Source organism: Phyllostomus discolor, chromosome X (assembly GCF_004126475.2).
Source record: "Phyllostomus discolor isolate MPI-MPIP mPhyDis1 chromosome X, mPhyDis1.pri.v3, whole genome shotgun sequence".
NCBI lineage: Eukaryota > Metazoa > Chordata > Mammalia > Chiroptera > Phyllostomidae > Phyllostomus > Phyllostomus discolor.
Genome location: NC_050198.1, coordinates 82,559,420 through 82,587,106, shown reverse-complemented (window position 1 = coordinate 82,587,106; position 27,687 = coordinate 82,559,420). Strand labels below are relative to the sequence as shown.

General features: G+C 40.7%; 1 protein-coding gene across 1 annotated transcript in view; it reads left to right on the top strand.

The window, feature by feature from the left end:
- Window positions 1-27,217, top strand: part of HS6ST2 (heparan sulfate 6-O-sulfotransferase 2) — a 306,945-nt gene extending 279,728 nt beyond the window's left edge. Inside the window, 1 exon segment of the mRNA XM_036016972.1 lies at window positions 24,335-27,217. Coding sequence (XP_035872865.1) covers window positions 24,335-25,232 — 898 coding nt within the window. The 3' untranslated portion in view covers window positions 25,233-27,217.
- Window positions 27,218-27,687: the final 470 nt, after the last annotated feature.

Sequence of the window (27,687 nt, the reverse complement as noted above, 5' to 3'; positions counted from 1 at the left end):
CTTTGGATTCTATCAGCAGCAAGGCCAGCTGCTGATAGTGTCTTTGGATTCTTTTTTCTTCTTGTTGTTCTGACTAGTTGTTTTTTTATTCCTTATGTTCCAAATCATTGCTTTGATTCTTGGCTTCATCCACTGTACTGTTGTTTCCCTGTAAATTGCTCTTCATTTCACTTAGTGTATCCTTCATTTCTAATGGGTCTTTTTTATACTGCTGATGTCCTCACTAAGTTCCTTGAGCACCCTCATGACCAGTGTTTTGAACTCTGCATCTGATAGATTGCTTATCTTCATTTTGTTTAGCTTTTTTTTTTCCTGGAGTTTTGATCCATTCTTTTATTTAGGTCATGTTTCTTTGTCTTCTGATTTGGACAGCCTCCCTGTGTTTGTTTCTATGCCTTAGGTAGAGCTGCTTTGACTCTGTGTCTTGGTAGTGTGGCCTAATGTAATAGCTGTCTTGTAGGGTCCAGTGGCACAACCTCCCCTATCACTTAAGCTGCATACTTGAGTTGCTCCCTCTGTGGGTGCTGAGTACACCCTCCTCTTGTAGTTGAGCCTTGATTGCTATTGGCATGTCAATGGGGGGGGATTATGCAGGCTAGTCAGCTACAGAGACTGGCTTTGACCACTGACCACAAACCTCTGTCCTCTGTGGAGGATCAACTGTGCAGGGTCCCACTCCACAGAGCAGAACACAACTCAGCAGGGCTCTGGAGCTCACTAAGTCTTCCTCTTGAGCATGTAGTTTGAGGTGAGGTGGTAGGGTGGTGATGCTCTGATGTGGTTTTCAGCTGTCCATTGGGTGCACAGGTTCTGGGGTTTCCTGGGTGTTGTAGGCAAAGGTCAGCCAACAGCTGTGTTCTGCCTATGGCCATTTGGTATAAGCTATTAAGTAATATGCAGATGGCTACTTGTGCTGGGCTTGGAGGTGCCTACGTGAGGCCAGGCTGTGAACCAAGGCCAGCTGCTGAGTGTCAGGCCTGGAGCCAATTAATAAGAAGTAGGGGGCTGGGACCTCACTAAGGCTGGCTGTTGATTGATTGAGAGGATTTAGGAAGCTGTAAAGCATGAACCATGACAACCCAGTCATATGGAAAATCACTGTTAACAGCTTGGGTGGGCTCAAGTTGGATGGGGTGGAGCCTCAGGGAATCACCTTGGTGGAGGCAAACAGTAAGCCAGATTGATAAATTCTCAGATATAGCACCCACCTCCCATCTTTGTGGCTCTGTATGAGGGGAGAGCCAGAAAAAAAATGGCCTCTTCCTGCAGTTCTGTCTGGGAGAAAGGTTTCCTTCAGCTCTCACATTGAGGCCATACACTTCAGTTCATCCCTGTATGCCACTGGTGCCTTTCAAGCTGCTGCCCTGGTTGTGGAGCTCAGAGGGAATTAGTCTGAGTAAGTCTGTGTACAGGCCCTTTAAGAGGAACTGCTCTGGAATCTGTCAGTTTCTTCCACTGACTCAATCTCCACTGGTTTTTGCAGCCAGAAGTTATTGAGACTTATCTTCCTGGCACTGGAACCCTGGGCCGGGGGCCCTGGTGTGGAGCTGGGACTCCTCACTCCCAAGATATCCTTCCCAAATGTTTATCCACCGCATGTGGATGTGGGACCAGCCCTTTCCACATCTCTGCCCCTCTTACCTGTCTGGATGGATGTGGTTTCTTTAATTCTGTAGTTGTCACACTTCTTTGCAACTTTATTTTAGACAGTTCTGAGTGATGGTTGTTTTGTAGTTTAGTTCTAATTCTGATGTAGTTGTGCAAGGAGGAAAGCTGTATTTACCTATGCTTCCATCTTGACCAGAAGTGTAAGCCATTTTCAACCTCAAGGGCAGTAGTACCTGTCTCTCTGTTCCCAGAACCACACAGTATGCATGTGTACTTTTCATGGGTCTCAATGGATGAAGACCAAGTAAAAATTCCCCATAATGTAGCTAAACCTGACTCTAAACGGACAGCTCCCTCAGTATGGCCATAAAGATCACCCACATTCCTTAGCTAAATTGATTGCATTTATCATTCTGAAACCAAATGTCGAACAAGTAGATAGATCCAGAGACTTAGGCTTCTGATACCATTTAACACTGAACGTTGTACCTGGAAAGAGACAAAGAAATGCTTGGGTGTAAAAATACGGAGAGAAAATTTAAAATGTAAACAAATGTAGAACAGTCTAATTTCTCTTTTGTAAGTCTTCAACTTCAAGTTCTATCTAATATAAACCTGTTTCTTTTGTGGCTGGCTAACAATTCCATAATGGGGGTGGGATTTTTTAACTGATTTTCCTCGATTCCCCTTCATGTCTTTAATTTGGTGGTATGGGAATATAAGGCTCCAGCATTGAACCCAAGACCAAGTCAAAAGATGTGTTTGGCCATCACTTTGTCTTACATCCAAGTCTGGGTTTAGACAATGTACATATCCTTGTGAATGGCAAATAGCCCGCTGGCATAAGCATGATAGCCATGAAGTCTTGGGAGTGGTTTTCAGAGCTAACTAATGTTTCCTTAAAAGATTCTGAAGCATGTGTGGGGTAACACATGTTTTATCGTAGTTATTCTGGGTCTGCAAGTGCAATGAAAATGTTAGCCTTGGCATATCAATTGTGTTTTACAGATGACTGTAATTTCCTGAATGTCAAAACTCCAAATTTTTCTACTAAGCAAACTTTTCAGTGGCAAAACAGATTTCCTCCATAATGTATCACTGTGGGCAGGAAAAATGAAATCTTTATGCAGTGTATTATGAATCAATGAGGCATTGAGATTCTTGGAAGGGCGAGTGGACTCTGGAAATGAAAAACTGCCACTATTCCATCTCTACAACTGCCGCCCAGGGAGTGGAGGCTTTGGCAGCAGTCACCATGTGGGCCACAGAAATATCACATTCAAGTTGAAACCAGTTCCTGTCTTTTCCTGCATTTTGATGGGATAAATGTCACTGTAAATATAGTGTTATGGCATTTAACAACCCTTCTAACATGATTTCTTTTTCTTTTGAAATAATGGCTCTGTTGGTTGTTGATAAAGGAAATATGAGAGGACTGTACATTTCATTAAGAGAAAACTTACATTAATAGCAAATAATTGTGGAATATGTAAGAGGTGGCCTGCATTATGATAAACACTCTACATGGTTATCTCATTTGATAAATCACAACATTGTGAACTGGGTGCTCACAGATGAGGAAACCAATACTTAGAGAGGTCAAACAATTTGCATAAGGTTACATAAGCCAGGGCTTGCCTCCAGAACTGTCTGACTCCAGGGACTGAGCTCTTAACTACAAAGCATTTATCAATGGCTGGCTGTTTCTTATGATTCTTGGTCAGCTAGGTCCATGGGAAGAGAAGAAAAGAGATATAAAGGGGATATGGCCTTTCTTTTCTTTCCATCATGCCCATAGCCTTGAAGGGAAGAGACCTAGATATGAATAACTTAAATTATAAAGTCAGATAAACAGGGTCCTCTATGAGAAGTCTGGATAACCATTTCTTGGGGTTCAAAGAAAGGCATGGCTGCTTCACCTGTGGACATCATGAGGAAGGAAGCCTCAAGGAGACAGTCCTATTTGGAGAGACAGGTAGAGAGGAATAGAAATTGTGCCTGGGTGTCCAGCATAAAAAAAAAAGCAGGAGGTAGCAAAATGACAACAGAGAGGGAGAGTTTGGTTTGGTTAGAATATAGGGTAGATTCGAGGGTGGGAGGCGGGAATGGGTGATGCAGACTCTGTCCTTTGGAGTTAGTATGTTGTGGATGCAACAAACAAATTCACATGGACTACTGAAGTCCTATGGAGAAAAAGGGACAGCATGGCCACTCTCTGAGAGAGAGAGAGTTCCTCGACCCTTGCCTGGACAAGCTTTTACTGCTTTCTAATAGCATACATCAAAGAAGGTTTTCATTTATTATGTTCAGGTTTGCTTTAGGTGATTACTTTTACAGATAACAAAGGAAAGAATGTTACTGATTACTTCTTACAGATTAACAAGGGGAAAATGTAGCAAATGCAAGGGAAGGATAACAGTGATTAGTCTGGTTACACTCTGACCTTGGAAGAATTAGCACATACTTCAGGAAGTTACTTTAAAGATATGCAGCAAGCTTTTGCTGCTTCAACTCAGGGGGAGGGAGTTTTAGCCAAAGCAAGCCTCAAAGCAGCCTAGGTATAATGCAGGCCTGGTTTCCCACAGGAAAGCTGATCTGTGGGTTCGGCTCCTGTGTGCCAACATGCACCTATTGGGTTTCCGGTAGGGCTGGGCTACATTTGCCATTTTACATGGATAGGTTCCCTATAGATGGGTGGGGTGGGGGCCAAAGTGGGGTGAAAATGGAGACACCTGTACTTGAACAACAATAAAAAAATAAAAAGTGAAAATAAAAAAGAGAAAACTCAAAATAAAAAAAGAATATAGGAGTCCATGTTCAGGGGATCAGTGATAGGATGGAGTGTAAGACTGGACCATTAACTTCGTGATAAATCACGGACATTAGTCATCTAAAAATTAGCTTGGTAATTTTCTCTGCAAAGCCTTTTTTCTTTACTATTTACATCTTTGCTCTTACATTTACTTTTAAACCAGAGATTTCTGACAGGACATTGACTCTGGCAGAATTCTAAGGCAGTTGAGTTTGATTTTGGTGTCCTCATTTTTTTTCTCAGCCTTCTTTTTCTTCCTTGAAACTCAGTGCCTGTTTCTATACATTCCCTACACACCCCTTTCCTGTCTTGAATGTGAGACCTGATTATTAAATCCATAGGAGGGATATCTTAGAGGTCATTTACAGCCTCCCCCATCTAAATGACTGGTAAGCCTTAATAACTTACAACCCTCTAACCCTTATACCCTGCCCCCCTCCAGACACATAGGAGGCAGATTCTAAAACCAAAGGAATAAACCCCACATTGTAGCTTTCTGGCCCACCATGAGAGGAAGGGGCTGTGCTCCCAGCACCCCTGAAAGCCATGCCACCTCACAAGGCTGGCCCTGGTTGCAAGTCCGGTTAGGATATTACAGAGAGCTCTGAACTACTTCACGCAAAATTCCTTTCATTCTCAAACAAATGAGCAAAGTGTCATGGGGTAGTGAAATGTGTCTAAATGTCTAGACATGGTTTTCAGACGTATGTAACTTGATTACTTACTAGCTGTGTGACCTTTCACATCTCTATGCACTAATATATGCACCTATGAAATGGACTGGACCCGTGTATTTCACAGGCATGTTGTGAGGATCTAATGAGAGAAGAAGAAAATGTGCCTTGCTAAAAACATCATTAGCATAGGTATGTTTTTAAGAGGACAAAGAGGGTGTTGTGCTTTCAAGAAAGTTTGGAATAATAGATCTGTAATCCTTGTAAAGGAACTTAGAAATATAAATATTTCACATTTAGAACCTCAAAGGTGACTCACTTGTCACCTGATGTATGCATGGTACACTGAAATGCAGCAACACCAGCCTCTCCAAAATGTTTCTGCCCATATTTCAACTGTCAACATATTCTTCCCACCACACAACAGGTGAAGGTTGATGTATTCTCCACATACAATATTTCTAGTCACACCTTGACTCGTGAATGTTAAATGGAAGGAGGTAGGGTAGGAGAACAACAGAACTTCAAAAATAGCTCTAGGGAGATAAATCTTGTTTTAACTTAGGATGTGTTCATAACTGATTCATGATTCTGAAAAGGAAACAAAGTTTGATCAGAACTGTCACCAAATGTTCTCATTTTAAATTCCCGTGGTTTCTTTGAGCAGAAAGGAACAGGCTTCCTGATTGTGACTATTGAATAGCCTTCCAGCTGCATGTAATGGCCAGTAACCTACAATCTGTGATTTCAGGAATGCCTCCTACCTCATAGCATTTGCCCTGTTGCTGCCAGAAATTCTCCCCTAAGTGAAGAGCATGAAGCATTGCCCCTCAGAGGATGCCTTTCTAAAATGGAAATCCCTCTGGTGGTTCTAAATATATAACACCTTGATGAAAAGAATTTTCCTAATCACTGCTCCTTCTAGATCTGAGATTTTGAGTAGCCTAAGTCAAGAGACTCCAGCAAGGAAAAAGTGAAGAGGTATATGACAGGGTATGGAGAAGATCGGAGGACAACATATTCTGACCACAATGAAGGACAAAAGAAATACTAACTAAGCATGGGATTTCAGTGGAGATATATTTGAAGGGAAGGGACTTTCTTCACCCTGTTAGGAGGCATTGTATGTGGAACAGTTTCTCCTGGTTGGAGAACACCAAAACTGGGGTCTCAGGAGGTGCAGGAAATCAGAGAAAAGGTAGTGTTGGGAATAAGGGGCCTATGTGGCTTGGGGAATAAAGCTCTTGGGCTCTGATTAGTGGTGAATGGCCTGGGAAGATGAGCTGATATACAGTGAGGTGGAAGAGGGCAGAAAGGTATATCCTGAGCAATTCCAGGTGTCATGGTAGACATTCCATCAACTGATCCACCAATCTGCATTCCCTTAAAGGGCTTTGCCCTGTGCTGAGAGATAGGAAAGATACCCAGTAGTCTTGACCTTTAAGAAATGTACAACCTGGTTAAGAAAACAAAATATGACATACATTCGGGGCTTAATGTGCAACAGAGAATCGTGGGGAAAACAATGAATTGAGAGTTAGGAGACTGGGCTTCTGGCCCTAGACCCCTTGCTAATTAATTCTGTATCCTTGGGCAAGTCACTTTCTTTGAGGTTCAAGTTCTTCATCTGAAGAACGGTAATTCATTGTGTTGTCCTGTGTAATTCAAGGGAGTGTGTGAGAAAATAAAGAAATAAGAATGGTGAGTCATTCACTATTTCTCGTGAAACTTCTGATTGTTACTCACCTGGCTTCCCTTCCTCCCTCCCTCTTCCTTCTTTCTCCCAGGCTCTGATATCAATGGATTTTCTTCAGATGACCTTTCTGAAAAACCACTGTGGGAAGGGGGATGTTATTTAGGGTACCCACCAATGGTTTTAAATCCAACTTGCTGGGTCACTGTCTCTGAGAATTAACCTCAATTGCACAGAGAAAAGCCAAGCCAGGAGGGAAATCTCTATAGGTTGCTCATGTAGCATGCAAGTGAATCTGACTCCCTATTGACATCTTCAAAGTGAATGATTAATGGAAGAGTCTGAGGGTGGTGCCACCCTCAAGCATTTGCCTTAAGTTGAAAAACTGGAGTCAGTCAGACTTCTCTCAGGCTGAGCATTGATTTTTAGTTCTTCTTTATGACTTTTGAATCTTACACTGGTGAATAAAGGAGCTTCTACCAAACAGGAAGGCTGCATTTTCCTGAAGCTGATTATGGTTTGTCAGTCACCTTGAACATTATATTCTGAAACCTGAAGAAAAAGTTAGACCCTGGGTTTTGGTTCACGACTCTGCCACAAATGGGCCATGTGACCCCTATCATTCATCTCTAGGTATTAGTGTGGTTGTTGGCAAACTGATTGGACCAAGTGACTTCTGAAAGGCCTGCTAGCCTTGCTACTCTGCAAAATATGAGTCTGTTGCCTTCAACTGTGTGTGGCTCCCATCTGTTGCCTTTGAGCAGGTAGGCCAGTTTACTTACACACCTAGAACATGGCTCTCAACCATCTAGAAAGCAGTCCAGAGCTCAGTATATGCATGGAGGGAGCAAGCTATGGAGTACTCTTAGGTTTCTTGCTTAGTTAACTACTCCCCACTGTGACTATACAATGGCCACACCCCTCCTCAATAACATATAGGGTCCCATTCTGCACAAGATGGTGCTTGTAAAATGCCATTACAGAATTTGTACTCTTCAAAAATTGTGGGATGTTTATGCTTTCACCAACCAAATGGAACCATGACTTATATTTCACAAAATACAAACTTGTCTGATTTCATGTACTGTAAGCTTTCCCACTCTGGCACAGTTTTGGGTAGCTACAAAAATATATTTTTCTGTAGGACTCAGGATGTTACAATGTGATATTCCCTTGAGACCTGAAGGAGCATTCTGTGACTGGGGAGGGGATGGGGTGGCCACTTGGCCCCCTAAGCTTCCAAGTGCTAAAAAACTCATTCTAGGATAGGTTCTCTTTTTGCCTTAAATGGGAAACACTTGTAGCCAGAGTCTTTTTTTCTGAAAAATAACCTCTGCTGCACAGAACTTACAGAATTCTTGTAAGCTTTTAGCACTAACAGAATCTTCAAAATAATTCCTTCTGCTCAAGTGGGATGTTCTTGTCTTTGGTGACCTTTCCTGTACTCACTCCAACATGACACTGGATTGTTTTTTAGATAGAGATGTTAGGTGGGCAATTCGTGAGGTTTCTTTCCATTCACAAAGTTATGACTATAAAGAAACAGGCTGTGCCTGGTAATGTATGTAATGCTTATTTCTACACACATGCAGCATAACCTTGTTATCTAGTAGTTGTACCTTTTATAGTCGGACTACTTGCAGAAAAAAACTCTCCCTTGGGAAAAGAGGCATGACCCTGCCAGCCCTTGAAATTCTGAATAGCTACAATTCCTTACAGTTTAAATGGTTAACAAGGCCTGTTTCCCCCACAGGGTTTGCACTTCATCTCTCTCATCACCTTAAAACAATATTAGAGCTCATTAAAATCAACCCAGGACTCAAGAAAGTCAGGCTTCATTTAGGGGATAACATTTCCCCTGTGCTGTTCTGGAAAATAGCACACTACTGAGAGCAAGCATTCATCTTGACTAGTTTGCCTCTAATGACTTCTCCAAAGCACAGTGGAGATGCCTACTCTCAGACAGCACATGCACAGCAGGCCCAGGTGAACAAGTGCAACTGGCTACAGACTGCTCAAAATTACCTTAAATGATATTTATTGACTGCCTACCATGTGAAAAAAACCCTGTTACCTGATTCCTTGTCTTTGTGGAGGTCCCTAGAGAAGTGATTCTATGTGTCTCAGACTTCTTGCAGTCTGGAGATTACAAAGGAGCTGGCTATCTGCTTTCCTTATCTGTGGAATGGGAAGCTTGGGCTAAAATGGTTGCCAAATGCACCCCACTCTGATGTGCTCAGATACCATCACTAAGGCTCTCTAATGGGTCCACCAAAACAACAGAATCATCCCTTCCTTTCACATCCTGGCATACCCAACTATCTCTTACTTCAAATGTTCCGCTCTGGCCAGGCCAGTTGCACCCTTGGCCTGTGGCTCCTGAAGCTGTGCACAGTGAGCACACACACACTGGAGACTCAGACATGTCCGGAAGTGAGGATACAAAAGCCAAATAGGGCATCAGCCAAGGCAGTAGGCAAGATTTGGTTAGGATCAGAAGTCACATAGACCTGATAGACATTCACTAACTCTGTGATTCCAAGACTGTTAAATTTATAGATAGATAGATAGATAGATAGATAATAGGTATCTATCGATGATAGATAGATATGTATATCATTTTATTTTCATTGAGACCCCATGGTTTCTCCCACATTATAAATGAGAAAAACAGAACCAGAGAGAGTTTAAGTTATTTTCCCAAGCTGACACAGCTAGTAACTGCCAGGGCTGCAATTTGAACCCAGGTACTCTGGCTCTAGAGTAGCATAGTCCAACAGAAATATAATGTAAGCCACATTTATAATTTTGAATATTTTAATAGCCACATTAAATATGAAAAATACAGGTGCATTACATTTAATAATATTTTTACTTAAACTAATATATTGAAATATTATCATTTCAACATATAATCAGTATAAGTGATAATTAATTAATGTGATATTTTATATTTTTGTCAATCTTGGAAACCTTAGTACATGTGTTTGAAAATACTTAAAGCACTTATTTTGGACTAGCCACATTTCAAAAAGCTCAGTAGCCATATGTGGCTAGTGGCTATATTGATTAGACTGGATCCTCTTAATCATTACATACACTGTGCCTAAAATGAAGGCATTAACACTGGCTTAATGGGCTCTTGTGAGGAATCATCTAGTATAGTGCCTGGCACAATGTAATTGCCCTGTTATGTCATAGCATTTACTGGTGTCTCCTCTGCTGTTCTGTTTGCTTATGTCATAATGCCTCTTACCCTCCTTACCACACACCTACTTAAACCTTTACTATCCTTTAGGGACTGATTACCTTTCTCCTCCTCCCTGAACCTGCCTTGATTACCATAGCACACAGTAAACTCTTTCCTCTGTGACTCATTTTGCACATGTTTTAGCCCTTCACTATATTCAACTTTTATGTGCCTTCCTGAATTGTGGTTCTGTCTTCCCAACTTAATTCTAAGCTCTTTGAGAGCAGGTGCCCATATACATATGGCTTTCTCACTACTGTTCCAACACCGCTCCAAATGTGGCAATTTTGGGGTGACTCAGAGTTGGTACTTTGATCATGGATTGATTAAATATCTGTCTTAAATGCAAGGCCAAACCCTCAACTCTAGGGCTAAATGAATGCTTTATCTCCAACTTCTGCATACCTGTTTCTGAATTGAATGTCATGAAGCTACCAGTTTTATTACTTATTAATTGAGACCTTGAACATGAAATGTTTTATAGTGCATGTACTTTCTGATAAAAACACAGAACAGGAACAGTACATTCCAAGGACAAGAGATCCTAAAGATGTTCATCTTAAGAGCAAGACATTAACCATGGTAACCCCTGTGGTGGCACCTAGGCATTTCCAAAATCTCTTTCTGTCCCTTGGGTGTTGAAGTTTACCACTTCTCACTCTGCCTACTCTTTTACAGGAAGGAAGAGAACCAACACCTCTCCAACCCCTGATGCCAGTCCACACAGGATGACAGTTGGAGGGGGGAATGCTGCTTAGAAACACTCAGGAAGCTGAAGAGTACCATGCAGAGAGGGAGAAGTCCCTGGAAGGGAAATCAGGGCGCCTGAGTTTTTTAATCGGTGGCATAGCTGATCTTCATGACAAATCATACCCCTTCCTGGGACCCTAGCTTCCTCATCTATAGGCTGAGGGGGTTTTTCTGTAGGAATTCTTAAAAAACACCAAAAATCTCAAAAACTTCAAAAAACACACTGAGTATTAATAAACTGAGACTCACAAAATAATTTCAGAATGCAAACTATTTTGGGTGGCATTGCAAGCTACAAAACTTCATGTTGCCAAGCAATTGAGTCAACTCTGGGTGAAGGCTGGTAACTATGGATCATAAAGCTTGGAATTTCACATCTTGTCAAAGAAATTAGTTTTGTCACTATTTGCAAAAGTCCTAGATTTATGTACTTTGGAGACTACTGGGCTCTGGGAAGGAAGAGAGCTAGATTTCTTTTTAAAAGAGGTAAATATCACCAGGACTTCCTATGTGAAAAAATTCCACATTGGGTTTGAATTTACAGACATTAGAAATCCTCTTTTCTTCCTTTTTAATAAAGAAGAAAACATAATTTTCCTGCTTTGTAAAAGAAGGAGAAGAATGCCATAAAAAGTCCTTCTAGTTATTGAAAACCCTGCTTAGTTTCCCCTCACAATACACAAGATAGGTTAAATTTCAATTAACCAGAGGGTGGAATCAATTAATTAAGGTATTAATAAAGATATTACCTTATAAACATGGAACTACCCCCTTGGGTGAGAGAAGAAGAATAGCAGAAAACCACTGCAAAGAGAATTGAATAGCTTGTTTGGTGGGTACAAGACATTTAGCCTCTTTCAAGTTGGTTTGATGTCCAGTATTTGCTTGGAATGATTATGCATTGTTAAGAACTCTAGTCAATCCATTAAAAGAACTAGTGAAAGTCTTAGTTGTCTTACAGATCAATGGGCTCCCAAGGATTGGTCTTGCTCCCCACATCTCTTGGGATGCTCAGGAGTACCTGACCTAGCTGTGAGCCTACAGTATCAACTTAAAGAGGAAAGGGAGAGGTTCAGTGTCCAGATCATTTAGGCATTCCTAATGTTGTGAAGACAATCAAATGAAATCATGGGTGACATTGCTTTAAATAACCCTTTCTATGTGAAGGTGGAAGCTCGCCATTCTCACCAGATAAAGCATGACTCCTAGGCCACAAGACCATTTGGAAAAATGTACCAAAAACAACACATTTAATTGAGCATCCACCCACTTCAAAGTGGTCCCCTCTTGAAGACCTACACTTCTTTTATGAGGCTACTGTCACTGCTGATCACAGTTTATGGAAGTCTTCTTTGGGGATTGCCAGTATATGAGTCATACAAGAAAAGCAGTTAAAATCACAACTCTAGGGCTTGAGGGATCGAATTTTTCCTTTGATTCAATTAACTATACTTGTCTTTAGTCTGTGCTCATATATTAATGTTGTTTGATCTGAAAACCATCCTCCCTGCTTTGACCAAGTCATTTACATGCAATAGAAGGATCCATGCTGTTGGTTTATACCTCATTAACTGAGGAAGGAGACCAGACCTCAAGCATTAATGACTCAATGTCATATATAACTCCCACTGTTTGGAGACTTTACTTATGACCACCTACTATAGTTCTTACTTTTCTAACACTCATCATTGATTCAAGAACAAGATGTGCAAAGGCTGAACTTAAAAAAATAAAACACAAGTAAGCTACAGGTATAATAAAATCTTCTCTGCTATTGATTTGGGCTAAGAATTTGTTCCCTTTCTTAAATTAACTTTTTATTGATCACCACTATGACCTTAACTGGTACAGTTTTGCTGGCCTTCTTCCATAAAAAAAATGTCTTTGATATTTATTCCCCTTTGAGTAATGCAGGAAGAACCTTATTGTGGCCTTTCACAAACCAGTTGCCTTAAAGTAAATGTTTACAGTGTGATCCTCATAATTTTGCTCAGGCAAAGACCTCTGGGCTTTCCTTGGACCAAAATGGGCATCTTTAGGGCTTGTTCAAGGAGTACAGTGAGGTGCTCAGACTTGCTCTTGGGAGCTAATTTGGCTTGTCCACACTCTGCATACTCCCTGTGATCTCTGAGAGACTTTTGATCTCTGAAATCATATGTGTGGGACAGTGATTCTCAAACCTGATCATGTGTGTGCATCAGAATTTCCTAGAGAGATTGTTAAAACACAGATTGCAAGGATCAACCCCTGAGTTTCTGCTTCAATAAATCGTCAAGAATGTATATTTCTTTTTTTTAATATATTTTATTGATTATGCTATTACAGTTGTCCCATTTCCCCCCTTCTCTCCCCTCCACCCTGTACCCCCCCACATTTCCCCCTTTTAGTTCATGTCCATGTGTCATACTTATGAGTTCTTTAGCTTCTACATTTCCCGTACGATTCTTGCCCTCCCCCTATCTATTTTCAACCTACATTCTATGCTACTTATTCTCTATACCTTTTCCCCCTCTCTCCTCCTCCCACCCCCCTGCTTCTAACCCTCCATGTGCCCTCCATTTCTGTGGTTCTGTTCCTGTTCTAATTGTTTACTTAGTTTCTTTTGGTTTTGCTTTAGGTGTGGTTGTTAATATTTGTGAGTTTGCTGTCCTTTTACTATACATGTCTTTTCTTTATCTTCTTTTCTTAGATAAGTCCCTTTAGCATTTCATAAAATAAGGGCTTGGTGATGATGAACTCCTTTAACTTGACCTTATCTGAGAAGCACTTTATCTGCCCTTCCATTCTAAATGAGAGTTTTGCTGGATAGAGCAATCTGGGATGTAGGTCCTTGTCTTTCATGACTTGGGATATTTCTTTCCAGCCCCTTCTTGCCTGTAAGGTCTCTTTGGAGAAATCAGCTGACAGTCTGATGGGAACTCCTTTGTAGGTTACTGTCCCCTTATCTCTTGCTGCTTCTAGGATTCCCTCCTTCGTTTTTACTTTGGCTAATGTAATTATGATGTGCCTTGGTGTGTTTCTTCTTGGGTCCAACTTCTTTGGGGCCTCTCTGAGCTTCTTGGATTTCTTGGAAGACTGTTCCCTTTGCCAGATTGGGGAAGTTCTCCTTTATTATTTGTTCAAATACGTGCTCAATTTGTTGCTTTTCCCCTTCCGATTCTGGTACCCCTATAATTCGGATGTTGGAACGTTTAAAGGTGTCCTGGATGCTCTTAAGCTTTTCCTCGATTTTTTGAATTCTTATTTCATCATGCTTTCCTGCTTGGTTGATTCTATCTTCCTTCTGGTCCACTGTATTGTTTTGAGACTCAGATTCCTTCCTTTCACTATTGGCTCTCCTCCGTGTATCTTCCTGCATCTCTTTTATGGTAACCTGCATCCTTTCATCTAAATTGCACCTAAAATCAACCAATTCCGTGAGCTTTCTGATCACCAGTGTTTTGAACTGTGCATCTGATAGATTGGCTATTTCTTGGTCGCTCAAAAGGATGAGTCCTGGGGGACTGATCTGCTCTGTTGAAAACATATTTTTCCCTGTCTCTCCTTCCCCCCCCTTCCCGATCTGGTCGCTCTTGTTACGGTGGGGGATGGAGCCTTAGGTGTTCACCGGGGCTGGGCACCCCAGTCGCTAGATTGTGACGTTATATGTGGGGGCGGGGGTGGGAGCGGGGACGGGAGGGAACAATGGCGGTAGTTCCGTTCTCCTGGGCTCAGACCCTTCTCTGGGCTCCCGGGCTACGAGTTCTGCCCTGGTCCACAATCGCTACCCCTCTGGGTCTGCCAGCTGCAGCTTGCATACTAAGGGATCACCGCTGCATTTTTGTGCCCCGGATGGCTGTTGCGCCGATTTTGCGCCAAACTTTCCCCGACCTCTGCGCGCCGCGGACCCACGCCAGCCTCAAGCCCACCCGGCTTGTCTTCTCCTACCAGTCCGGATGAACGCGTCTACTTCAACTTCTTGGCTGTCTGACTTCCATTCAGATAAATCCTCTGTCGGTTCTGGGCGTTATTCTGTCTGTAAATTATTGTTGTAAATTATTGTTGTTCTAATCTTGGTTGTGCGAGGAGGTATGGTGTGTCCACCTATTCCTCCAAGAATGTATATTTCTAACAAGGTGCTAAGTGATGCTGATGCCGCCAGTTCTGGGGCTACAATTTGAGAACCGTGTCTTCAGTTTGTTTTGGAGGCAGAAGTCACAGGTTTGTGTCCTAGGACTAGACTTGGGAAGAATACATGTTCTGGAGTCAGAGAGAGCCAGGTTCAAGTCTAAGCACCCCTACTTAACTTTTAACATGGCACCGAGTCAGTTCATTTCTCTCTCCAAGTCTCAGTTTTTACATCCTTGAAATGGCAGCAATATTATCGGATTCACAGTATTGTTGGGAGTTAATGTATAACTGCCAGGTGCAAGCACCCCTAGCTCCTGGCTGTGCAATTGGTATAAGGAAGTGCAGTCTCTAAACAGCCTAATGTTTCCCCTTCATTGGGGTTAGTAAAATCCTTCAGGTATGGTTTATTTGTTGTCCTAGGTAAATAACAAACACAAAGGCATGGCCTACTAAAACATAGACCTTCAGCCCAGGAATATTCCTTTCATGTAGAGTGATTCCCAAGGGCCACTGGCCACTTGTGACTTATGGGAAAAATCTTATCTCTTTTAGGGGTTTGATTTCTCCATCTATAAAGTGAAGGTTTGACTTAGATGTTTTTGCTGTCTCAAAGGTTTCTTCTTGTTCTGACAGTCTAGGATTGTGTGACTTAGAACTTAGGTAGTTATTGCAAATAAAGTACTGTTAAAATAAAATGAAAAATGTGGTTCTTTTAATCCAGTTATTTACATTTAATATTCTTAAACTCTTCAGCCTTTTTTACCTGTGGGATGATGCACAAAAAAATGGGCAGCTGCTAAATATTACTAGATCTCCTTCACAGCTAGACCTCCTCAAAATATCCATCACAGATACAAAACGGTGTATTTTTATTTAATAGTGACATCTAGTGGCTTTTCCTTATCAAACAAAAATATATGCACTTTCCTAGCTTATCCTAAGTTCTGCTGCTTTTGCTGTACATGTTCATTCAACAATCTTTTATTAATCATTTATTTTATGTCAAACATTGTGCCTGGCTCAGAGGAACTTATGTTGATAAATGATGCATGGTTTCTGCCCTCTCAGAGTTCACAGTATTATTGGGGAAGCAGACAAATCACTACACGATCTCAGCACATTGTGATAAATGCTACAATGGGGGAATACCAGTGTAGTTGGAGCAGAGGAATATGAGGGCAGTTAAACCTTCACAGGAAGGTGAAGGAAGGCTTCATAAAGGAAGCAATCATAGAGTTGAGTTTTAAAGGAGTTTTCTAGATAACCTACAAAGGACAGACAGTGACTCGGGCTCACTGGCCTGCAGTGACTGCAGAACGCTGTGGATGGCTCGTCGAAACAAGAGAAAAACATACACAGAGACAACCAGGTCCTGTGGGAAAGTAGGAACGGAACAGCCACTCTCTCTAGTAGGGAGAATCCCGTTTCCATTCCCAAGCAGATTTTTATTAAGAATACAGACTTAGTTTGTGGATTCACAGTCTGGCAGAAAAGACCAAAAGAAGTAGGTGACTTTCAAAGGTGCAGACAGAACCCCCACTGTGATTCTGGGCAGAGACTGGAGTTTTAACATTTGGAAGGACTAACAGGGCTCAAAAGGCTAGTTTAGGTTTCCTGTCTGTGCCTTCAAATTCTAATCTAATAACATTCCCCAGCAAACAGATCTCACAGGATCTTGCATATTCTATGTCCCAGGCCTGATTCCCCTGGGGATCTGCCATCTCTGGTCTGGGCTGCACTGCCCCTGTTATTTCTGCAGGTCTGAGTCAGGCAGAGAAGACAAAGGCAGCCAGGAGACTTGGGTTTCTCACATCTAAGAACAAGGACTCAGGTTTTCACAAAGCCAAGGGGGCAGGGGTTGATGTCCATCACCCCTTCATTTCCACAGCCCCGAATCTCTTCCCAGAGGCCTCCTCATGATCATGCCTGTCTTAGGAGATTCCCTCCATGGGAAATCTTACCTGTCATTGGCTAACTGATCAAGCATAGGAGGTTAGGCACAGAACAGGCAGCGTTCATGCCAGGGAAATAAGTTTTGTCTCCTTAGTAGCTCCTGGTTCGAAGGTCTCTCACTCAGCCTAAGTCATGGGGGGTTACAGCTTCCTGAGACCAGGCAGGGTGGTCCCCACCAAGACAGAAGCCATGCAAAAGTACCTGTGACCAATTTGGAAAATTAATATCATTTTTACATACCTGGGACATAGAATATTGAGCAGAGTTTCTCAACCTTGAGACTTTTGATATTTGGTTGGGTAATTATTTAGATTGTAGCATGATTAGCAACATCCTGAAACTTGACCCACTAGATGCCATTAATACCTGCCTCCCAATTGTGATGAGCAAATGTCTCCAGATATTGACAAATGTCTGAGATTCAGAGGAAGGAAAGGGGAGTTGGAAAACCAGTCAGGAAAAGGAGGAAGATGTACAATAGAGATAAAGGTGGAGAGAAAGAAAAGTGGTTGCCAGCCCCCACAAGGCTGTGTCTACTATGCGGAAGAGCATGAACTTTATAACATAGTTGATGAAGAGCCATTGACAGATATTAACTAGGGAATGACAGGTCAGATGTCTGCCGTATGGGGGTGTGGAATGGGTTTGAGAGTGGAGTCAGGGGGGTGAGCTAGAACGCTGCTGCAGTGATCCAGTAGAGAAGTGATGAGAGCCTGACACCAGGCAGCGGAAAGGATGGATTTGAGAGCTATGAAAAACCAGAGTCAGCATGACTTGGGGAAAGTTCAGATGTTAGACATGGGCAAGACAGAGGAATCAAGGTGGCCCCCAGGTTTCTTGCTCAGACAACTCTTTCATTGGTTGCTATTGTTGTTTCCTCAGTTACTTATCAATGAGAGGAAAAAACTGGCCTAGCCTTGTACAGGGTAGTAAACCTTTCACTGTGTTCAGCCTGTAAAGGCAACAGAAGTAAACAAACAAACAAACAAAACCCAACAACAAAAAAACAACAATGGCCATTAGATGAACCCAGGTAACTGATGGGGAGTCATGACTTCAATTTAAAGATGTGACTCCTGGTCATCTAAATTAAGTGACATGTTTGGTCAAAAGATACTTCTGTCCAAACACTACGAACTGAAACAGGCTGAGTGATTTTCCTGTGGTTGAACTTGGCTCACTAGTTTAAAATTAAATCAGTCCATTCAACAGCAATCTTTGGGCTTATGTCAACCTGAAAGGAGATTCCCTGCAACTGCCCCAGACCTACTTTCACCTTCATCTTGTACTGTTGTGATCTGTGCCTGGATATGGGCATTGTGGAAAGGAGTTACAAGATATGGTGATGATATTGGAGGATATAATTAGCATCCAGGTGTGTTTTGACAAGCTCAGATTTACTGTAACAGAAATACAGAACCACAGGTAAACTGCATCAGTGTAGGATAAGGTAAATTGGGTTTCAAAATGGCACATTGTAAATGAAAGAATTTAGTTGACTGTGTGTCAATGGTGTGGCATGTCTGCTAAAAAAGGTCAATGTGATATGAGACCACATTAAGAGAAATGGTGTGAAGAATGAAGGAGAGAATAGATTGTCCCCACTTGTTGCTTGTCAGAATATGCCTGGAGGACATGTACCAATAAAGTGGGATATATTTAGAGGCAAACAAGAGGACAGTGAGGGGACTCAAAGTGTGTAGAGAATAGTCAAAAACCATATTTAACATAAAGAAGAGAAACTTTGAGGTATTAAATGTTGTCTTTTATTTTATTTCTTTAAATTTATTTATTCGTAGAGAGGAGAAAGGAGGGAGAAAGAGGTGGAGAGAAACATTAATGTGAGAGAGAAACATCAATTGATTGCCTGTTGAATGCGCCTTGACCAGGGTCCGAACCCACAACCCAGGCATGTGCCCTCACTGGGAATCAAACTGGTGACCTTTCACTTTCCAACTGAGCCACACTGGTCAGCGCAGTGCTGTGTTTTAAATGCCTGAAGCCACATGTGTGGAATTAAAAAACAATCTCTAAATAGGTCCTCACAGTCTGAAACTACCACTTTTTGCTGACAATTCCATATCTTTATCTTAGTCCAGATTACTGAGTATTAGATCTGTTCATTCAAGTCTGTCTTTAAATGACCCATAGCTACTTCAAAACTTCCACCAGAGCTTGATAGGCATCCTTAGCCTCTTTTCCTTCCTTTCACCTGCATTCATTTTATCACCAAGTCTTTTTAATTCTACCTCTCAAATATTTCTCTAATCTGCCCACCTTCATTAGTCTTGTTTTCTTTTTTCTTCAATTTTTTTATCATTCAGTTATAGTTGTCCCCATTCCCCACCCTTTACTTTCTCCTGCCCTACCCAACCCCCACCTTCCACATTCAATCCTGTTGTCTTTGTCCATGGGTCCTTTACACATGTTCCTTGACTTGAACCTTCCCCTTCTTTCCCTGTTATCCCCCTCCCTCCTCACCTCTGGTTACTGTCAAATTGTTCTTTATTTCCATGTCGATGGTTATATTTTGCTTGCTTGTTAGTTTTGTTGATTGGGTTCCACTTATAGGTAAGATCATATGGTATTTGTCTTTCACCACCTGACTTATTTCACTTAGCACAGTACTCTCCAGTTACACCGGGAAGACAAACAATTCAATTAAAAAATGGGCAAAAGACCTGAATAGACACTTTTCCAAGGAGGACATACACATGGCCCAGAGACATGTGAAAGGATGCTAAGCATCACTAACCATCAGAGAGATGCAAATTAAAACCACCACAGTGAGATACCACCACACACTGGTCAGAATGACCATTGTTAACAAATCAACAAACAAGTGCCTGCCGGAGAGGCTGTGGAGAAAAGGGAACCCTAGTTCACTGTTGGTGGGAATGCAGACTGGTGCAGCCACTGTGGAAAACAGTATGGAATTTTCTCAACAGACTAAAACTGGAACTGCCTTTTGACCCATTGTTCTTGTTTTCTGTGGTAACCTGAATTAATTTCCCTAATTCCATCTTCACACACTGTGCACAGTGATTGTTCTAAAACACAGATCTCTTCATGTTACTTCCCTGCTTAAGACCTTTCAAAGGCCTTCCTGTTGCCCACAGAAATATAAATTCTTAAATATGGTATCTGACACCTTCTGCAACCAAGTTCATTGCTACTTCTTTTTTTTAATATTTTATTTATTTATTTTTAGAGAGGGAAGGGAGGGAGGGAGAGAGAGAGAGAAACATCAATGTGCGGTTGCTGGGGGTTATGGCCTGCAACCCAGGAATGTACCCTGGCTGGGAATTCATTGCTACTTCTTTATGCTCAATTCCTGCCACTACCGTAACTCCTAGTAAAATGTTTTTAATGCACTTCCTTCACACACAACAGGCTAGTTTATGCCTCTGTGTCTTTGCTTATGCTGATCTTCCTGTCTAATCTTTTGTTTCTTTCTTCTTGCCTCATCAAATTATTACTTGTTTTTCAAAATAAAGCCACAGAAACTCTTCCTCTATTGTGAGGTTAGCCTAAGAATCACTGCAAGTTGCTTTCATTGTGCCTCATACTTGCTCTAACATTAAAAGCACATTATATTGAAATGCTCTTCTTAGGTTCCCACCTCTTACCCCTATCAGTGTCCCCTGTGCCTGTCACATTAGATGCTTGAACTGAACTGACCTCTGGAAAAGGCACAAGTCTCTGTGGCCTTAAGGTTGGGCTTTCATATCCTCATTTGCTGTGAGTGGGAAGACTTTTCTTCTGGCAATTCTGTAACAACACTTTTCTCAGAAGAATGACTGTCCTAGATTCTTTGCCCAGCTAAACCTCCCAGGTGTTATCCTTACCTGCCTTCCCAATTCCAATCCATTATGCAATTCAGGAGGCCACTGGACACTCCTGGAGACCTGCCTTTCAGCAGATCTTCCTTTTAACATATGAGATCATTTTTCAAGCAGCATCAAGTGTCCCTAGCTGTGACAGTCTAAGCCTCCAGCCCTAGTTTTCATGGAAGAATGTGGCTGTAGGCAATCACTGAATCTCCAAAGCTATTGTCATCTGAATGTAGGGCAAATGTTATCACCAGGGCAGTGTGCGAGTGTGCACACATGCACATACACCTATGTGTAGGCTCCTCTAATTTCTCTTGCTGCCATAATAACCCCTACAGACTGAGGCTGCCAACACAGGTCTACCCTCATCTCATATGGACACTGGGGATCTTCAAGTGAAATAAGTCATATATCCAGAACATGAGAGACTTTCTGAATGTCTGTCTCTGCTTTTCTGTGGTGCTTGTTTTCTCTGTCAGTGTGGGAATGGTACTTACAAATCATTGGTCCTGACACTAACTCTGGTAGTTGTGATCCATCTGCTCTGAAAGATAAGAAAGAGTTGTTAGAAAGGAGAGCCTCAGACTGGCACTGGGCTGCGCTCTAGGACTTACCAGAAGATGTCACTGTAGGTACAAATCAGTAAAACGTACTGATTTAAGGACTGTTAGCTGAGCATGAAGGTGACTCTGCTAGGGTGCTTTAAAATTCCCAGCAGACCCCATTATAATGCATAGTTGGAAAAAGTGGTTGAAAGATTAATCCAAATGTGTCACTGAACTTCATAAATTTCTTTATTTCTCAAATAATCAGACTAATTGCCATTAAGCTATTGCTTGAGGCCTAGTACAAAGGCTTGATAAATATGTACTGAATAAATGAATGAATGAATGAGTGAATACCAAAACTAGGAGTAGAAGGTAGAAGCCCATGGGAATAGTAGTAACTTTTATTGCTAAAGGTGCTGGGGAACAAAAGCTGCTACTCATTAGCATTGCATCTTTACTGAGATGAACTTCACTGGCACCAGCTAAGTCAGGCCTTAAGAAAAGCAGTGACACATTCATTGTTTAATAACATGTTATTTAGCTTTCACATCTTTGTGTATTTTTCACTTTTATTCTTGTGATTGATTTCTAGTTTGACACAATTGTGGCCAGAGAAGATGCTTGATATGATTTCAATATTTTTTAAATTTATTGAGACTTGTTTTGTGTCCTAGTATATGGTTTATCCTAGAAAACATTCCATGTGTTCTTGAAAAGTATATATATTCTGCTGCTTTGGGGTAAAATGCTCTGTGGATATCAATTAAATCCACTTAATCTAGTATGTCATTTAAGGCTACCCTCTCCTTGTTGATTCTCTGTTTGGAAGATCTGTCCATTGAAGTCAATACACAATGGAATATAATCAACCATAAAAAAGAAGAAATTTTTACCTTTTGTAACAGCATGGATGGATAAGAATAACATTATGCTAAGTGAAATAAGCCAGTCAGAGAAAGACAAATACCATATGATTTCACTCATATGTGGAATCTAATGAGCAAACTAAACAAGCAAAATAGAGACAGACTCATAGATAGAGAGCAGGATGACAGCTATTGGTGGGTTAGGGAGTGGAAGGGTCAAGTAACAAAAAAAGACTCACAGACATACAATAAAAATAAATTAAAAAATAAAAATCATAACAAAACAAGGAAGAAAAGCAGTGAGATAGGTGAAGGTGACCTTGGCCCCCTCTGCATCCTCACTCCCAGGTGCTTCTGTGTCCATGCTTGTTTATTCCAGAAAAAAGTATTTAAGGTGATTTAAAAATTCTTTTATGTGATTTTTGCAAGGCACATAGGGGATTATCCAGATTTTTTATATGATCGATCATATCCTTCTTTGTTTCCAACTTCTGCAGAATAGTTAATTAAATAAGTGATTAAAGGAGTTACTGAGATTCTGCTTTGTACCAGGTATTAAGGCCAAAGTACAAAGCTGGGGTGGATGGGATGAAAGTTATAGAAGAATAGCACAGAACCCCTGTTCTGGAAACATACTTTAGGCAGAAATACAAACATGTAATTGCAGTTCAGTATCAAAAGTGTTTTGACACAGACTAAGTGTGGAAGTGCTGTGTGACACAGGGAAGAAGTGATGGCTGGCAGCAAAGGTTGTGATAAATTTTCTCAGAAGAGAGATAGTATTTGGGTTGGAATTTGAAAGATAAGTAGAATTTTCCAGTGAAATAAAGATCACACCAGGTAGAGGAAACACCATGCACAGAATAGACGCCTATGGGAGAGTTCCCAGGGTGTCCAAGTTGCTCAAAGCCCAAGACTTTAAGAAATGTTTCTTCAGAGAACATCACCCCACATAGTCAGTTGGGTGATTGAATTGGTCCCTTTGGGCTCTTCATGCATATGTACAGAACCACCACTATCTTAGATGGGAATGAAAAAACTTCAGAAAAAGCTGCAAGCCATTCCCCAGGATTTCTTTAAGGAACTAAGTGTTAATATTCAGAGTTTATTGTTCTTTTCCTTCCATAATATGCCTTTCCATTACCTCATCTTTCATCCAGTGAACCTGAATGTAAACTCATTTCTTATTAAAAGCTCACCCCAAGATTGTTTCTCTCCTTGTGTATACCTGATCACATCAGATGCCTTAATATTTCTGGGGTGTGGTGCTTGTATGTACACCTGGTATATATGGGGAGTGTGATTGTACAATTTAAATATTTTCTAGATTGCTATTTCAACAAATAGTTTTTATTAGTTAGCAGTTTTAAAGTGAACAGAGCCACACACTTAAGCCTCCATTCTTGCTGTCATCCGGTGTCCTTTTGGTGGGTAAAGAAAAGGGGCATTTTGATACTGATAGAGTTAACTTTCCTATCCTGGGAAAATTATGAGTGAAGACTGAAACCAAGGTAGTTGCTTGCATATATGCCATTGGCAGATACCATGTCTATTTCAGTCAGTGCTTAACTACAATGCTTATTTTTGGAGGTCCTGAGCTGCTCTGCCTGTCTCTACATTCCACTTCCATGATATATGAACCATGATGCAATGGCAACAGCCAAAATCAAAGATATCACATCAGACACTCTTATCAGTGAAGTTTTATTTTTTAATAAAATATCCGGATTAGACTGGATATTGGGGATAAAGTGTTTGTATACCTAGTGAGAAAGATTAGAATTTGTGTTCACTTATCAATTCCATGTCACCTCAATAAAATCACTTCCACTGAGTTTCCATTTCATGATCAGTTAGTGGGGGGTTTTGGGTCAGGGTATGAAATAAAATGGTTGGCTACTTTGCAAATGGGGTTATTCAAAGGATGTTGTCATTGGTTGGAGAGAAAGAGCACAAGGGGGAGGAGGAAGAGAAAAGGGGGAATGAAGAAGGACAAGGTCAATGTCTTAGGCCTAAACTTTTTATATCAGCAAGTTGGGTGAAAGGATTAGCTATCTGGATAGGCTAGTGAAACTCAGGGAGTACAACACAGTTTACAGGACACAGGCCACCAGATTGCCATCATTCCCCCTTTTGCCTTCCTTACTGGCCAATGAACATTGCATATCCCACGGCCCTCCTTATTGCCACTTATGTCCCCACATCCCTGACTGTTGGTCTTTGTACTTTTTCCATAGAAACTTCCACTATATCACCATCCTCCGAGACCCAGTGTCCCGGTACTTGAGCGAATGGAGGCATGTCCAGAGAGGGGCAACATGGAAAGCATCACTGCATGTCTGCGATGGAAGGCCCCCAACCTCTGAAGAGCTGCCCAGCTGCTACACTGGTGATGACTGGTCCGGCTGCCCACTGAAAGAGTTCATGGACTGTCCCTATAATCTAGCTAACAATCGCCAGGTGCGCATGCTCTCTGACCTGACCTTAGTAGGCTGCTACAACCTCTCTGTCATGCCGGAAAAGCAAAGAAACAAGGTCCTCCTGGAAAGTGCCAAATCGAATCTGAAGCACATGGCATTTTTTGGCTTAACTGAGTTTCAGCGGAAGACCCAGTATCTGTTTGAGAAAACCTTCAACATGAACTTTATTTCACCATTTACCCAATATAATACCACTAGGGCCTCTAGTGTAGAGATCAATGAGGAAATCCAAAAGCGTATTGAGGGGCTGAATTTTCTGGATATGGAATTGTATAGCTATGCAAAAGACCTCTTTTTGCAAAGGTATCAGTTTATGAGGCAGAAGGAACATCAGGAAGCTAGGCGGAAGCGTCAGGAGCAACGCAAATTTCTGAAGGGAAGATTCCTTCAGACCCATTTCCAGAGCCAGAGTCAGGTCCAGAGCCAGAATCAGAGTCAGAATCAGAGTCAGAAGCCAAATCTGAACGTAAATCAAAATGTGACCCAGAATCTGATTCAAAATCTGCTTCAGAATCTGACTCAGAGTTTAAGTCAGAATTCAAGCCAGAAAGAGAACCTGGAAAACCAGAAGCAGAACACAGGCCAAGAGCAGAGCGATAGCAACACCAGCAATGGCACCAATGATTATATAGGCAGTGTAGAGAAATGGCGTTAAATGGCCAAAGGCTTTTGCACACTCCTCCCAAAGCGCCAGTAAGAATATGGCTGGTTTGAAAAGATGAGAATGTTCAAACACATTTTGTTTCCCTAAGCTTGGAAGCTGAAAAAAGTTAAGATGTTGCCTTTACAGTTGCCTTTAAATTAAATGTTATACTGTGTGTGGGTATAACAAATTTCAATATGTAATTAAATTGTCTTTTTTTTGGTTTGTTGGAATATTTATAAAATCCAAAAACCAAATCAGACTCAACAGATATTGCTCTTTAGATATATTAAGAGGTTCTTAAATTACTTATAAAAACAAAATGAAAACAAAATGGGGCCATTTAATATCACTAAAAATGGACTTTAAATTATTTATGATACACTGTTAAAACTCAATCTTCCAAGCAAATTTTTTTCAAGGGTAAGCATGAATACAAACATTTAAAAAACTAAAATTAAAGACACAGCCTTTCATCTTCTTCTGATTTTTAACAGGAAAGCTCTTTGAATAGAATAAGAAGTGATGGTAAATTTTACTGAACTGTAGAAAGTGAAAAAATTCTCTCCCAAACATGGGTAGTTTTATGTAAAGATATTGGCTTTTCAAGTAGAACAAGACTCATATCTTGTTATTTAAGAGATGTTTAAAATTTTAAACGTTTTCTACCTTCTAGTCCTTAAAGGTTTTAAACAGGGTGTATCTCATATTAACAAAACATTTTTTTTTTCCTAAATGGAATACCAATGGAAAGATCTGATTTCCAGACACATTCTGGGCACTGTAATTTCAACACTTCTGGAATCTTTTTGGCGCTGCTTCTCTTTCATTTTAAGGCTTCTGAGTTTTGCTCATTCCAAATTAATCCATTTATACAATCTTTCTTCATCATCTAAATGGTGCATTGCTGAATTTATTGTGATATATAACCCTGAATAGAAGTCAGGATTTTCTGTAGAGTTGTCTTATCAATATTTGTGTTGTGAGGTCCTTATCAAGAAACTCTTGAACAGGATAATGTGTCTAAAAATGTTGCTGAAGTTATTCTTGATCAAGTAGAGTTGAACCCGAATGTGAATTAATTATTATTTACTCTTTGTACATTTTTACTGTGATGTTTCCGGTTGGCCTGGCTATATGTAGCCCATTAATTCTTTTTTGTGTTGACAGATTGTAGACAACTACAAGAGAAAAACATGGTAGAATAAGCCTTAGGATAGCCAGAGTTATTCACTAACACCAAAAACTGTACCTCGATACTTTGGGTTAACCCTCTACCAGGTTTTATTTTAAGAAAGAACCAAAGGAAACGCTGTGCTGCAGTGAGGTTAAGTATCAGGATAAAAGTTGAGGAAAATGATTTAGTATCATAAGTCTATACATAAGTACTTTTAGGGTACTGACTATGAATTGAGAAGGGCAAAAAAAAAGTACAAGTACTGATCCTACTGTGCTATGAAGCATTGTAATTTTAGGAAGTTTCCATTTTACAGATTTTGCTATACTTTTTAAAGAACTTACACTAACCCCCTGGCTGTCAATCAAACAAGGCAATGGAAGTGGCATTTATGTTTTCAAGAGGGCCATGCTTAGAAGTATGACCATAAGTCATATCTTGTACAATCTGCTCATTTGCATGATCTTGTTTCATCTGTAATAATATGGCCACAAACTGGACAAGAAGCTGAGTATTTTAGTTTAAAATTAAATTTTCTTGACTCTGAGCGTGTGTCAAAATATCTAAGTTTTGCTTTGTCTGACAGTATTGCAGTCTTAGGAATTCTGAGAGCTGAAAAACTGAAAGGATTTTTTTTAAAAATCAAACACACCTTGAAGTGAAAGTGTTTTAGAATGAAACTATTTTGTGTACATTGTGTTTTTAAAATAAAGATTCTGTAGATCATTGTGGTATTTCAGTATTATTTAGTTTTAATTGATAATGTTTGCTCTGTAAACTGATAGTTACTATTAGAAAGCAGGATGAAGCCTGAGCCAGTGGAAAAGCTTGTTATAGAAAATCATTTTGTGTTGTTGCCGTGGTGTGCATGATTTGCAGAGATTAAGTGCATTTTTTCTGTCTGTACTGATTATTGTATATAAGGGATGTTATAAATATACTTTTTTGTCAGCATCATGTCAGTCCCATGATTTTAACTGTAAACATCTGTCCAATGGTGTAGCTTTACAAACCATTCACTGATTTTGTGTAATTTAACAAGAGATATGAAATAAAGTTTAAATTGCAGTCTCTGAGTAATTTCATTATTTTAGTTGAGGTTTGCAGCCTCTAGACATTATGACTTCACAGACAGAATTCTCGCTTCTCAAGTTTTTCCTTTACCTCTTGGACACCAGATATGGAAATGAGACAACCCATTCTAATCTATCCCACTAAAATGGCCTTAGCTTTGGGTGCTTCCCTCTGGAAATCCATACTCTTTCCTCATTTGAGTAAAACGAAGTTGTC